Consider the following 15,628-nt stretch of genomic DNA (forward strand, 5'->3'; position numbering starts at 1 on the left):
AATTTTTTCAAGTAAGTATATAACTGAGAAAATTTCAAGTTATGTATGTTCAATATTAGAATGTTAAATTCTCAAATCTTGTAAATTATTCGTTGAATTAAAGAAATGGTTAATTAAAAATTGTTTAAATATAAATTAAAATTTTAAAAAATATACATCAGCAGTTTAAACTTCATAATAGTAGTAAAATATTATGTAGGTATTTAATAAGATCTTTATGAACATAATTTTTAAAAATACTCATGAGAAAATATAGCCACATATTTAAATCTGCGACTCTTGGGTATCCCGTCTGTGCATTACCACTAGGGAATCCAATCCCGAGCCAAAATTCTGATCCCGGGATTTTGGGATTACAATTTGACAATCCCGGGATTGGCATTTTTTTCCGTTGTTAATATAAAATTTTTATATTTACAAATAACATTGATACAATCGGTCAAAAATAAATCAAGTATAATTTATACTATTTGAGACATTTATTGTTAATATTGTATACGTTCAATCTTGGAAATACATAAGTTTAATGGAGTAAATAATATTGTAATATAAATAATAATGTGTATTTAATATGAGATTGCTGTTTCTGATAGTAAAGACTCAATGAATGGGTTAGCGAGATTTAAAATCGTAAAGCAAATCATGGTCTACTTGTGGCCTTTCCGCTTCATAAATTTAATTAGTCAGCCAAATATGAAACCGCCATAAAACGTATGAGATCATGGTGGAATTACTTTGTTAATAGTGCTAAGCATTGTTTTTTTCCAATTTTTCTCATTTTTATGAATTTATGTGAAAAAATAAAATGAATCGGCAACTTACACATGGGTATAAATCAAACTTCATTCAAACTCAGTTTATTTCTAATGTAGTTATTTGTAATAACAATAAAATTTTAATAAAAAGTATTTTTTCTGTTATATTTTCGTTTTTATTTTATTTTCCATAACAATTGATAAAAAATCAATCCCGGAATCCATAGGTATCGAAAATAGCTCGGGATACGGGAATGGAATCCCTAATTAACACTATGCTACGACTGCCATGCGTAATTGCGACAAATTTTAACTATTGGCCTCCTTAATACTCATAAGCGCTCTCCAAATTGAGTTGTGGTGGGCGATCGGTTTTTGTATTCTAAAATAAAGTATTTTTATTACTTTAATTACTAACCGACGTCTTACGTCAGACTAAGCTTAGTTGAACTTGCTAATGATTTTAATTAACTACCCACGATGGCCGCGCGGCTTAAGTGTCGGTTTATAGCGTCGTGGATCTCAGGTTCGAATCCTGGGTCTGGCAAGTACAGATATTGTTTTTTAATTTGTGTATGAGTCAAAGTATGGACCTAATAGGTTGAGCAAGTGGCTGACATCCATTTCTCGTAAAAACAAAATCTGTTAATACATACCTCCACTCTGTGCAGGCCGTATCGTCTGTAATTTTCTACAAACACGTAGCTCAAAAAATACAACTTTTCAGGAGAGGCAAATAACAACTTTATTCTCTCGGTTTTTAATTTAGGAATAAAATTTTCTTCTATGAAATATCCATTTAGAATAGTTACATATATTTTCATGAAAAAAATGTTATGTTTCCTCAATTTATCGCACTGTACTTTCGACCGATCAGTCATATTGTCGGAGATACGAGAATGCGTTGCAACTTTACTGTGAATATTACTGCAGCAAACACGTATCTTAACTTACAAGAAAGAGCTTCAGTACAATCATCTGTTCAGAGCAGTCCCGTGCGGCTCCGTCTCGGGACGGAATGAGCACTTAAAATCACTTCTTTCAGACACGTTTAAAGCGTCATAGAAAGCGGCCGTGCATATCCACGGTTGTGCATATATGACGGGTGGTGGTGGGCACTTTAACGTATTGTTTAGTTCAGTATTCTGTATACTTACAAACACGTAACTCAAAATACGAGTTTATAATATTTATAAAAGTCTTTTATTGTGATACGAGTTTTTGTTATTGCTTAAATATATTATGTTGTAAAGTATGTTTTGAGATTCGTGTTAGTGGAATATGAGCGTATTCAAATTCTAAATTCATTACATCAAACAACTCAAAACTGACAAAAATTGAGATACGTGTTTGTAGAAAATTAGAGATTTTTAATACTTAGAGGCCATATTTTCAGAGTGTTTTCAAAATTATGTGTGTTCAATAATTAGAATGGTACATTCTTAAAATCTTGTGAATTATTAGTTGAATAAAATAAATAGTTAGTTAAAAATAATATGATCTTTTTATTAGGAAAATGTACATCACTTTTTGAAGAATATGACTCCATCGTAATATATCCAGATTGAATCATGTCACTTTCTTCCATACAAAGTGTGAGCGACAGCTCTTGGACGATAGAATAGATATTGTGATATCGGTGTCCCTCGCTGTCACTTTGGCGACATCCTCAAGGGAGTACCCTTCGTCAGGTCGGTTACATCGCACATCAATGGTGATATGTCACTTGTCAACGAATGTCTATATCTTTGGATTAGGGACGCCGACATTTTGACCGTAATTCTATGATAAATCACAGGCCCCTGTCACATTGGGCAATTTTACGAATTTATTGAAATGGCTTTATCTGGGATCAAACATGAATAAAATAAAATATATAGTAGCGATTTCCAAACTGGGAGGTGCGGAATGTTGCAAAGGGAGGCGCGAAAAGTTTAAGGGGGGACATGCTCAGCGTAGGTCAAAATGGAGCTTTTGTTCTATTTTAAAAACATGATCCTGGACATACCTTAGGCATTGTAGATAATCTATTTATATATTTTGAAGCCTTATTATCCTTTATATTTATTTTAAACATTTGATGACTGCATGAAGTATTTTTATTACATAAAATAGAATTTTTTTAAACCTCTCGCTCTAATGTTTTAGAATAAAGTCATATTTCAGTACATAACTGTGCAGTGGTGTTATGATTTTTTACATTTATTAATTTTTAAACGCATTTATGAAACCATTAGCATAATTTATTACGAGATAATTTTTGTAAAATATTCACGATAAAAAATATATTGATAATCTCTGTGATCCCAAATTTGACAAGAATTAGGCATTTTATTATTCAAAAAATCGGCAAGATTAACAACACATTTGAAGATAATTCTAAAGATATTTATTATAAGCTATGTCTTTGTCCATTCAAATGTGATAAACATCCTACGAATAATGATTGCTTTATAATAATTATTGACCTAAGAATAAGGTAGTGTTTTTTTGAAATACGCCATTTCTTTTGTCATTCCCCAGTGGTTAAACTACAACATACGGCCGTAGCCATAAATTGAGAAACTATAATTAAAGTAGGGAGTAAAATGATATTGACGCGCGTGCTTGAACATGTACCGTTTAAAAAAAAATTCGGTTAGGTACATGTTCAAACACGCGCGTTAACATAATTTTACTCCCTACTTTAAATCAGATCCCTGATTGCTTGACATATTGATTCGCCCTTTCTCGTTTCAAGTTGAATTATAAAAAAATCTCAAATCATATTAATAAATTATAAATAATATACATTCCTGTTATTCATCAACTGTTACAAGTCAGACTAGTCCTTCACACAAAAACCGGTGGTTATATCGATTTCCAAAAAATATTTACATTTATTTATGCATAACATTTTGTTGGTGTGTTAATGCTAGTGTATTATTTATCATGTAACTTATCTATTCAAATCAAACCATTCCTTGTGTGAACACGACAGACGCGTCAGTATGAGCACTCTATGGAACAATGACAGGCAATCACAGTTCATACATAGACAACAACGAGAGGGGCGGAAAAACTTGGACCAGTCGTTGTGAATGTATCGGCTTTCTACTTGAGTCGGCAATGACTATAACCAATAGAAAAAATTCTTTTTGAAAAAAGAAAGTGAATTATTCCTTCAATAAAAAAAATAGTTAATTAAATTATTAGCAAGTTCAAGTGAGTTACAACACAAAAATATCTTGGAGTATTTCGTGACGTCGGCTAGTAATTAAAGTAATATCTACTTTGATTTAAAATACAAAAGTCTATAGCAGAGAAGGGCAAACTGCGGCCCGCGGGCCGCATGTGGCCCGCCGGGTATTTTTTTGCGGCCCGCCATCATTAATTGTACTTCTGATTACGAATAACTTTTTTATAATTAAAAAAAATATATTGACATAGATTAAATTTTTTTTAGCAATAGTACGCGATCCATTTTCAATGGATATTGATAGTGTACCGACAGAGCTACAACTTGAGATTATTGATCTGCAGTGTGACACTGATTTAAGAGAATTGCATCGTCGTGAAGAAATCTCCAAATTTTACAATGCCCTTAATTCAGACAAATTCGACCAACTTAAAGATTATGCAAGAAAAATGTTCGTTATTTTTGGATCAACCTATACATGTGAACAAACATTTTCGATCATGAACCTCAATAAAAATTCTTTACGATCAAATATCTCCGATGCCCATTTACAAGCAGTTTTGAGAATATCAACTACAAAATTAACACCTGAATTTAAAAAAATGTTAAAAAATGTACAACAGTTTCATTCATCTCATTAATTTTTTTGTAATGTTTATTTTTCGTGATAATAAATAGTGTATATCTGAAAATGGTATTTTACTTGCGGCCCGCCGCTCATTTTGAATTCTTGAATTTGGCCCTCCATCCAAAAAGTTTGCCCGCCCCTGGTCTATAGCCAACCTAAGCTCAATTTGGGAAGCGCTTCAGGGAGTATTATAAGAGTCAATAGTTAAAATATGTCGCAATTAAGTATGGCGCCTTTAGTATAGTGGTCTAGGAGGTCTCTATACCCGAGAGATGCAGGTTCGATTCCTGCTGTCTTACTTTTTTCAAAAAGATTTTTTCTGTTGGTGATAATATATTTTCTCAGAGTGTTTTCAAAATTATGTATATTGGAAAATATAAAAATTGGAATATCGGACATAAGATGCCACTTCTAATTTTAATATAAGCATTATCGGGAGTTTATCTAGGATGCTGATGTAGCCCCGATGTTATTAATATCTATTCTGGAAGGTTGCGTTGAACGTGCGTGATATGGTACTTCGGGTAGTGAGGAATAATACACAGTGGTGGCATTTATTGGTTTTGTATTGTAAATATAAGTTTGGATACACACAGCAATATACAGGACTGTCACATTAGTTTTATGCTGCTTTGATATGTTTACATTGTTATTTGGAATTTGGTTTTAAGTTGAACGTTATGCGAAGTTGCGCACATAATTTGACAGTACCGTTGAAGAGCCGCAATGCAACTAATTTGACTTGATTTGACTGTGATTTACTCTTCGTATTATTACCTATGTTATATAAATGAGCATAGACAATAATGCGTCAGTTGTAAGGTTGAGTAAACCTCTACAGCAGGGTTTCCCAAACTATGTTTCGCGGAACACTAGTGTCCCGCCGAACCTGAATAGGTGTTCCGCGACCATTTGGAAAAGTTTTATACACTGCAATACATTTAAAAATCTTCTACTAGGTAGAAATAAAATAAGTAAAACTAAAATAATTAAAGAATCTACTTCATATTTAAAGGCGAGTGATGATCAATCTCCACTGATGTTAATGACGTCAAGTATCTAGATAGGTCATGGCTCCCACAAGGGGGGGGGGGGGGCTCGGGGTGAGAGATCGACCAGCCAAGTGAGATAAACACACATCACAAACATGCACTAACAGTAAAAAAAATGTCGCCTGCGGCGCTGTTTCACTTCAAGCTTACTAACATTTAATAGTATATGGTTTTACCATGCTTACAATTTTTGATTATTGTCGATATTTGACATGTTCATTATTGTGCATATCAACATAAAAGTGGGTGTATTAAAAATACAAAAAAAGCTAAAAATACCCTTAACTTTACCTCAAACACCATTTGGAATATGCAACTGTAGTTGTCACATTGCCTTTCCTTTAACCATAGCGATAAGTAGAAAGCCCGCTTCGGGATGTGGGGGCCATGATCTAGGTACTCACACCGTGCTCATGAAAAAGATGGGATATATTGTTTGTAACTGACCGGCTGACAAGTCTTGTCAGTTTAACGACAGTTTCCGAAATTGGCCAAAGTTGGCAGAATGGTTAGCTGCGCTATAAATAACCCACAAAATGAAATAAGTGTGCCGTTAAAATTTCCGAGTTTCCAAAGTGTTCCATTGCAGAACCCTTTGGTAAACCCTGCTCTACATCATATCATCTCTGTTCTGGCAGAACACACTAACTGGATAATACTAGTTTTGAGTAATTTGACTTTGAAGTTGTTAAAATGTTTGAAATGGTCTATCATGTGAGTTTATTAAGTAATCGTAAAAAGAATGACTTTAAAATAAAGACTATTTATTTATTAAAAAGGTTTCCAGATGGTAAAGTTTGAAATAAGGAACATTTTGGTATAACTATCTCAATATGTAATTTTTTCGAATTAGTGTCTTCTGTCAGAACAGTGACGATAATTATAATGCTTTTTAAAAGAATGCCCAATCTCAAATGACACCACACGACATTGATGTGTAGGTAGATCATCCCTTAATCTTTTTTTTTTACATTTACACCTCAAGTAAAAAACTACCGCATACGTAGATTTTCGTAGAAAATAACAAAAAATACGCATGAAAACACGAAATTTTACCCGAAATATAAGACTGCGAACATTGTTTATTTGTTGTGTGGATATTCACGCATGGAAAAACAAAAAATGTTCCCTCAACCATATTCTAATATATACGTGGGCAGCTAGTATAAATAATGTGGTTTTTTGGTTTACCGACATGTTTATTATAAATAAACCGCACCTATCTCAAAAAAATGTGATAGTCCCAAAAATAATATTTCTATGATGATAATATAATTATTTTTGATGGTGATGTAGTGAGTTTCCTGGTTAGGTATTTTGAGTGGTTTAGTCAACTTGAATAAGATGTAATAATTTCTGATATATAATTTGGCATACATATTATTACCAATATACATTACTAGCAGTATCATCCGGCGCTGCCCGGGAGTGGAATGGTTTAATATTAATTTTAATATTGCATTTAAATATTTAAAAAAGTAGTACATATTCAATTTATTATTTTAAGGCTTTTCTATATAATATAAATATCTATACAAAATATAAATATCCAATCCATCATTCCAGGGCTTTTCGATTTACAATATTTGTGGCTTTTTCATTTGGTGCGAAAATATATAGATTTTTACTACTCCCCACTCTTGATGCCGCTACATTCAATTTTTTCCGTAAGTGAAGCATTCCGATCTAATGTGGCAGCACTGCGTCATTCGCGCCGCTCCGACTCGGTTGACTCCCTGCCGATTAGCGATTCTAATAACACAATAATTATTTGCATCTAACTTTGCCATTTGACCTCCGATTGATCTGAAATAATCGCCAATATTTTTAAATTTACACATTCTAGCGAAATTTTTAATAAAAAATGGGGATTGCAGCATTGAATTCAACGTTTCAAGGCTCTGTATGTGGCAGCATTTTCCGCAAAAACAGTAAAACTGTCCCCGGGGTGCAATGGATTAAATCTAAAATTCTAAACCCTAACCACGCACTCCGGCTCGTTGGCCTCCGTCTACCCTCCAAATTTTTTCGAAATCCGACTGCGCGTGTGGATTTGTATAAAGAAAAACCGACACGACGGTACAAACAAATATATTTTCGAAATTATAGTATAGATAATTAGGTATCATGGCCATGGCCCCCATAAGCCCCCCCCCCCTCCAGCTTAAAATATATGAGTCTATTCTAAAACATTAGATCGAGACGTTTAAAAGAATATTATTTATGTAATAAAAATACTTTATGCAGTCATCAAATAAATGTTTAAAATAAATTTGAAGGATAACATGGCTTCAAAATTATATAAATAGATTATCTACAACGTATTTAAGGAATGTCCAGGATTATGCTCTGAAAATACCATAAATCTCCATTTTGACTTACGTGGCGCATGTGGGCCGTTAACATGTTGAAAATAGTACGCAGTCTCCAGCCTGTGATAATATAAAACATTGAAACGTATTGATTGAATATTTTATTCGAGGAAAGCTCGGACAGTCTTATTTATTTTATTTTCAAGTTATTTCCAAAGTTTTTGCGCGAAACAAAGTTGCATTAACTTTTGCTAACTCTTATTTTGTTTTTCAGGAACTTTTTGCTGAAGAAACGACTGTCGAAAGGTAGCAACAAAATCATTCTGACGGCCACAGATTTTGTCTTTCCGCAAGTGCCCGATAGCAGAAGAGTAAGTTAATATCATTAACTTTATATCTATATAATTCAGTTACCATCAGCATCTGTCGTGATCCAGATTTCCCAACGATTAGCAGTGGGAAAAATATTTGAGAGTGTCGACAGTTTGAAATACCTGACCATTTTTAAAGATAGCTCGCTATCCGAATGGAAATGACTGAAGCAACATTCATCTAGATGTGAAGTGTCAAAGACTATATTCGGTGAAATCCAAATAGCCTATTTGACACTTCCATTTATATGGTAGCGAATCATGCCACTTTACGAAGGCTCAAAAAAATCGTGTACTGAGCTTGAAGAACATATTATATTTGGAGGGAACTCAGAAATAATGGGACCTGAAATACCTAATGGGTAGGGATTGCAATACCGAATAAAAAAAAATTCGGTATTTCATATCGAACACCGGTATTCGCAAAACATATTAGAGAAAAAAATAAGTACCTTTCAATAAACATAACTGTTTTATTTCAATCTAAAGTACCTACCTATATTTATTATGTTGACCTTTATAAATATGTATAGATCATATAAATCCGGGGACAGAAAAATTTCTTTCAAATTCAACTTTTGTTGGACGTAACTACTATCAACGTTGGACCAATAGAATTATAGAATAATTGGAAATATTTGCCAAGAATAATTTATTTTTCGAATATGTTAATTCATCGCGACAATTCTATAAATATATTGTATATTGGACGGATTTTATTTTAATGTTATTAAAGTTTTGTTGATTTCACTCAATATATTTGCGTTTTTAAAGTATAAAACTTGTACCTACGCTAAATTTAATATACAATATTACAGTAGGAAGTAATGAAAAAAGACATTATATTTATTTTCGAAAAACATAAACGTGTATGATTTCTTAATACCAAAAATACCGTTATTTTTTTAATTAGAAACCGGTATTTCGGTATCGATTAATAATTGAATACCACTTTTGAAATACCGGTATTGCAATCCCTAGTAACGGGTAAGGAGTAGCAGGTAACCGATCTCGAGTAAGGAAGAATCCGTGATAAACTTATGAATACGTCATACGTCGAATACTAACAACTGCTCTCGGTTTATGCATTGACGCTCATTTAATAGTGGTGTTTTATTTTCATAGTATATCCATAGTATACACACATTGCATCTGACCCTGCATCAAAATGTAGCGTATTGAATATAGCCTATCGGAATTCTATTTATTATCTATTATGTGGATATTTGCGACGGATACTGAATGTGCGGCAGTGGTGAAGGGTGGAGGTAGGCTGTTAAGATCCGCTAAAAATTGTACACACTAAACTTTGTCAGCCATACGTTTTTGTTTTCATTGAAACAAGACTACACTTTACAGATGCGGTTGGTTAGTTTATAAAATTCAATTAAACCCTGAGAAAATCAAGCCATAATAGATAATAGTTAAAAAATACTCATCTATCTATAAAATATCTTAAATTATGCAATTAAATCATACATAGCTTTGAATATTGTATAGATAGAATAATATCTTTTTATCTATTATAGTTTGGTTTAGGCAGGGCTTAATGAATTTAAAAAAATACCTACAATATATTTGTGTAATATGTATTCTTAATCAAACGAAAACAAATAAGATGAATGAAAAAGTATGTACCTACAATTTTGTCACATCGCTCAAAATATACCAAAACTATTATGGTTTGGCTTAGGCAGGGCTTAATTTATTTTTAAAAACTAACCAACACCGTGTATAAATTGTAGACTTAGTTCAATGAAAACAAATACGTATGACTGACAAAGTTTATTGTTGACTATTTATATCGGATCTTAAAAGCCTACCTCCACCCATCGCCACGGACACCCATATAAGTATTAAATTTGGGTATCTACCTATACTTATTAGTGGCGAAGAGATAGGCGGCGAGTTTTAAAAACTAACCGGCACCATCTACAATTTGTATTCTAAATTCAATGAAAATAAATATGCATGACTAACAAAGTATTTATGTAAGTACTATTTATGTCAGATCCCAATAGCCTATCTCTACTCTTCGCCACTGAGGTATATACAATAATAATAGTACAATATATTATATACAAAATAATATATTGTATATTTATTTTTGATACGCTACCGATAAAGGATTCGCATTACTTTCATCCCATTTGTTGTAAAATACGTGCACATAAATTTTCCGATATAGTCGAATTACTTCAAAGAGTGCTTTTATATTTTTAATACGTGTTAATAATATCACAAACTACTTGTTCGTAAAGCTATACATTATAATGAATTTATAATAAACACGTTTATTTGTAGGAAAAACGTCTGCATGAACAGTGGAATCTCTCAACTGGTACATGTAACCACCTCGGAGACAAAGAGCATTTCAAGAGAGCCGAAGTCAAGAGGTCTAAAATCATTTTTTTTTTGGGTTACCAGAGCAAACTTTTTTATATTATAAATTATCTTTAAGACTATACTTCACCTGGGGCACGGTCTAAAATGATCGTGACTACGCGACGCGAAGATTGTGCAAATGACGCGTGCAGAACAAAACATAATTTGTCATAAAAAGTCAACATGCGTCCATTTAATGTTATCTTTATTGTTCTATTACTAATAATAATAATATATTCATTGACATGTTTTCTTTTTCAAGTAAATGGGTAATGTTTTTTAATCGTCTTTACACGATTTAATAATTAATTCCCCCGTTGCCATCACAAAATAAATTGACGTGTTCATAGCTTGACTTTCGCTCTCCGATTGCCAGCCAGTCAGAAATTTCGTCGCACCTATAGTTGAAAATTATTTGCCGTTTCACTGAAGTACCGTTTTAATCCACTAGTGTCCGTAGTTTCAAGCATTCAGTACGAAAATGTTGCCAACCAAATAAAAAACTTTAATAGCACAATGAAGTAAGTCGATCAATTTTGATTATATTGTAGTCGATATGATCGTAATATTACAAGTGTAATGCGATAAGTCACTCTGCTTCTACAGGGTAGAGAGGACTTGCTGCATAAATTTATGATTTATCTTTAAAAGTAAGTGGCTATCAATGGTTCCGTGAGAACCAAGCAGTGTCAGCAGAATCCACGACGTCATGAATCGTTTTCAAATTAATGTTAGTTAATTATTTAGTTAAAATCATTTAAGTTTGTGTAATTTCTTTGTATACATTGTTCACACAATCGAATTACTACTTAGTAAGCTCTTTGTTTACTTCAGCGATATTCATTAAACGTTTATTATATTTTCTAAAAAAAGGCATAATATAATTTTATAGTACGGTGTCCTTCAACGGTGTAACTTTGCACCATGTATTATAGTATCCACAGTTTAATTTTTATTATGTTCTTTCGTAGAGGTACATCCTGAGTAAGATAAAAAAGGATACGTAATTCTACTTGAAAATTATTAATAAGTATGTGGCTGCTCATCGTGAATCTGAAACATGCCTAATTTATTTAAGTAATACCTACATAGCATTAGGTTGAACTTACAATGTAAACTATATCATTTATGTACCCTTCATCAAATCATGTTTTAACACGTACGCCAGCATAGTCACATTTCTCGTCATCCAGACAAAGTGGCCTTTGGTTCAGATGCAAGCCTGCAATCATAGACTAAAGATACATCTAGACGCCACCCGTTGCATTGCTAAATGAAGCCGCGTGCCTTGCGTTTGGTTTGTGGGTGAGCGAACGCATTCGTCTACAAATGTTCAAGACCATAGACCATTTCGTTAATGCTCGCCCAAAGTGCTCGCACTAGACGCTCAGAATTAAAATATAATTTTCTATTTTTTCACGTTATATAGTATTTTTAAGCGGTCAAAATGCAACAATTAGATAAAGATATCCATAATTTAAGTTATTTTAAAGAAACACTAGGTCACTGATATTAAAATATATAATAATATACAAATAAATTATCACGAACACGTATCAACTGACCTATGAAACGTAATACCATCTTTTTGCTTATCAGTACGGCTACCACATTTTAAGACAACACACAAAACCATCTTTTCTACCTAATTAACTAAAAATATTTAACACTGACTTTATTTTTAGCACAAAAAATAGCAATTTTAGCAACACGAGCTCGCAGGTTATCGACGCTATGTGAAGCATTTCGCCATGATTTTCCAGCGATACTTTTGGAAACTAGTTCACACATAAATGTAGACCTTTTATCTTACTCTAGCGCATGTCGCAGAGATTGTAAGGGTGCCGAATACTTTCTCACTCGCACTCATGCATCGTTTTTGTTCAGGCCTTGCCTGCAATATTTTTTTATCAAATCGCTTAATTCGCGAATTCTTTTTATAATGTACCTAATTCGGAACAAATCAAATTGCATATTTGTAAGTGAATTCTTTCAGGAGAAAATATAAGTACTTACCGCTAACAGCTTCTCAACCCCAGAATTTTTATTACATATTTTTTTGAAATGCTATGTTCTGGATACTTTTTAAATTTTGAGAAAATCTAGCATTTTTCTGCTATCTAGCTTATTTTTTACCCGGTTTGTCATATTTTTGTGAATTACAGTTTGAAAACACTGTATATAACCTTAATACTTATATATTATTAAACAGGGTTTAAAATTTAGTCCCTTCATATTTTAAATGGTATCAGGACCGGTTTCTCTTATTTTAATGGGACTTTGTCAAATGATATCAGTGCAAAACCGTTCCTGAAAATATTTTAGAAAAACGTTCATCATTTTATCATTTCCATTTTATCAATCATTTTATTATTATATTGTATGCTAGTAATACAATGTCTTTCCACTAAGAATTGACTGAAATTAAAAAAAATAAAGAAATATACAATTTTTATGTTTTACTAAATTATGCTATCCAATAAGCAAATAAATAAACAGAAAGTATTAAAAATAAATATTTTGACTCAGTCATCACATTCAAGATTTTAATAACTCAACATTATTCTGAAAATATGAAAACAGAAGTAAATAATATGTATCGAATATTTCCTTTCAGGTGGATGAAGGCATCGAAGCAATGCTGTGCTGCTGGCTTCAGCAGCTCCAAGAATTCGGGGGACCAGAGGTTGTGGACAAACCAGACTTACTGAAAGGATCTTCAGGGTCGCCCAGGGCCGTCGCAGGAGCGACTGCTGGTTCAGGATCTACTGCAGTGGTTGGTGCCGCCCGAGGAACTTCATCAAATGGGAGCTTAGCAAGAAATAATTACATCGTGGACCATCGGATAAGATACAATGTGAGTAGTATTTTTATCACATATATGTAGGTACTTCAGATGGCATATAATATTGAACCACATTATGTCAGACGCCATAATAATACGTAAAGGCGCATTTACTCTTTCGATAATTCATTATAGAGGGATGAAAACCACTCTGGAGTGACAGGTATTGATGATGAAAACACCGGATTTAGATTGGTCTGATGAATTGCGGAGAGTGTTTATTTTACCGAATAAAGAAATACAATGATACAGAATACAGGTGCAGAGTTACCAGTGCACGACACTACGCGGTGAGATATGCTTATTTGGAGATTTTACGATCGATTGTGCCGCTCAGTGAGATCGGCTCAGTCCAAGGCATGATGATAGAGTGTACTGCTACCACCGGTACAGGAGTAGAGGTTAACTCAACTCTAAAATTGACGTATTATTGTCTATGCGTATTTATATAGCATAACCATAGACGATAATACGAACAGGAAATTACAGTCGATAAAACAGTTGCATGTTGGCCTTTCAAGAATGTAGTCAATATACGCGCGCAACTCCACATTCAACCTAAATTCAAATTATAATGTAAACCTTCCAACTAGAGTTGGGTATTTCCCGAGAAAATCTCAATCTCGAGATTCGGGATTTCCAGAAAAGAGTTCTCGAGAATCCTCAAGATATCGGAAAATGTAAAAAAACCTGTAAAAATCCAAAAAAAATATTTATGTAAGAAGACAAACAGAATAGAAGTAGGAAAACAAAAATAATTCAAAACATTACTTATTAAAATGGAATTTTAAAAAACACAGACAGTCAATCGCTTTTGAGACACAAAATTCCCTGATGTTGCAAAAATTGCGCTCATTTTGAGTCGATGTTGGCTTAATTATTGTGTTAAATGCCTCGATCAATCTTTGAACGTTTTGTGTTTTCTGTCCACTTTTTTCATATAGAAAATCGTTTTTTTAATTAATATTTGAAAATAAAGAAATCCCGAATCCCGAGAAAAGATTCTCGAGATTCGGAATGGAAAATCTTGAAAATTTCTCGAGAATTCCCGTCGCTAAAGTCCCGAAACCCAACTCTACTTCCAACTCAGCATAAAATCAATGTAATAATCCGTTATTAGTGCCGTGTTTATCCAATCTTTATTACTACAATATAAAACCAATAAAATACTAACACCGTGTATTATTCAACTGTGTCCCGAATCTACCATGTCACGCAATACACACCAAGCAACCTTCTACGATACGAACATTAACATCAGGGGTTAGAACAGCATATACGCTTACCCCCCGATACAGGTCTTGATACTGATACTGATTTCCATCAATTATGAATAGATATTTATATAAATGCCATTATTGATGTAGGTCACCATTGGCAATATGCTGACCAACGCACCGTTGCAAATTCGCGGGATTTTGATAACCAGGCTTTTTGTTGACCCTCATCGAAGTATGTCATACTTGCAGAATGCACTGACCGTAGATGAGGCGATTGCGCGATACTTGTGTGATTTTCCGATTAACGCGTCATTGAAATAATGCTGACATGACCTGGGGTTGTTGACTGTGACACAATTTTTGTTTGGACGATACAACATAATTGAAATAACCACTTTTTTTCAAAATTCTGTCTACTAAAATTAATCTTTGGTTGGGATTAATAATTGTGTATATTTGTTATAGAAATTCAGATTTTTTATGAGGGAAAAAGGAATTTTGATGTTGGTGGATAAAACCACATTTAGCTTAATGCAATATAATGAGAGGTGATTTGTGTGCGCTTATACTGACGACATAGTAATTACAAGCAGATCCAAACAGAGGATGATCGACCATGGTGGCACTATGAAAATAAAAGCAGAAAACGCTGGGCTGCAAATAAACCAGTCAAAACAAAATATATTGTCAGCACACGCGATCAGGTACCGCTGCAGGATATAAACATAGGACAGCATGCATATGAAGGGGTGGACAAGTTCACGTATCTCGGATCCAGCCTAAATACCCAAAATAAGACAGCAGAGGAGATAAAAATCCGCCTTATCTCTGGGAATAAATGCTGGCATGCTTGCAAGCGACTGGTGGGGTCGAAAATTCTAG

At 33.4% G+C, this 15,628-nt stretch overlaps 1 protein-coding gene across 1 annotated transcript in view; it reads left to right on the plus strand.

Annotated features, from left to right (window-relative positions):
• The window catches only part of LOC147069256 (retinal guanylyl cyclase 2), a 141,271-nt gene that overhangs the window by 1,439 nt on the left and 124,204 nt on the right, over nt 1–15,628 (plus strand). The window contains exons 2-3 of the mRNA XM_085951644.1: nt 8,200–8,296; nt 13,299–13,538. Of these exons, the coding sequence (XP_085807770.1) occupies nt 8,200–8,296; nt 13,299–13,538 (337 nt within the window). The remainder of the gene's footprint in view (nt 1–8,199; nt 8,297–13,298; nt 13,539–15,628) is intronic.

This window comes from Rhyacophila brunnea, unplaced genomic scaffold, assembly GCF_057557595.1.
Source record: "Rhyacophila brunnea isolate RB1 unplaced genomic scaffold, BYU_Rbru_1.0 scaffold_24, whole genome shotgun sequence".
NCBI lineage: Eukaryota > Metazoa > Arthropoda > Insecta > Trichoptera > Rhyacophilidae > Rhyacophila > Rhyacophila brunnea.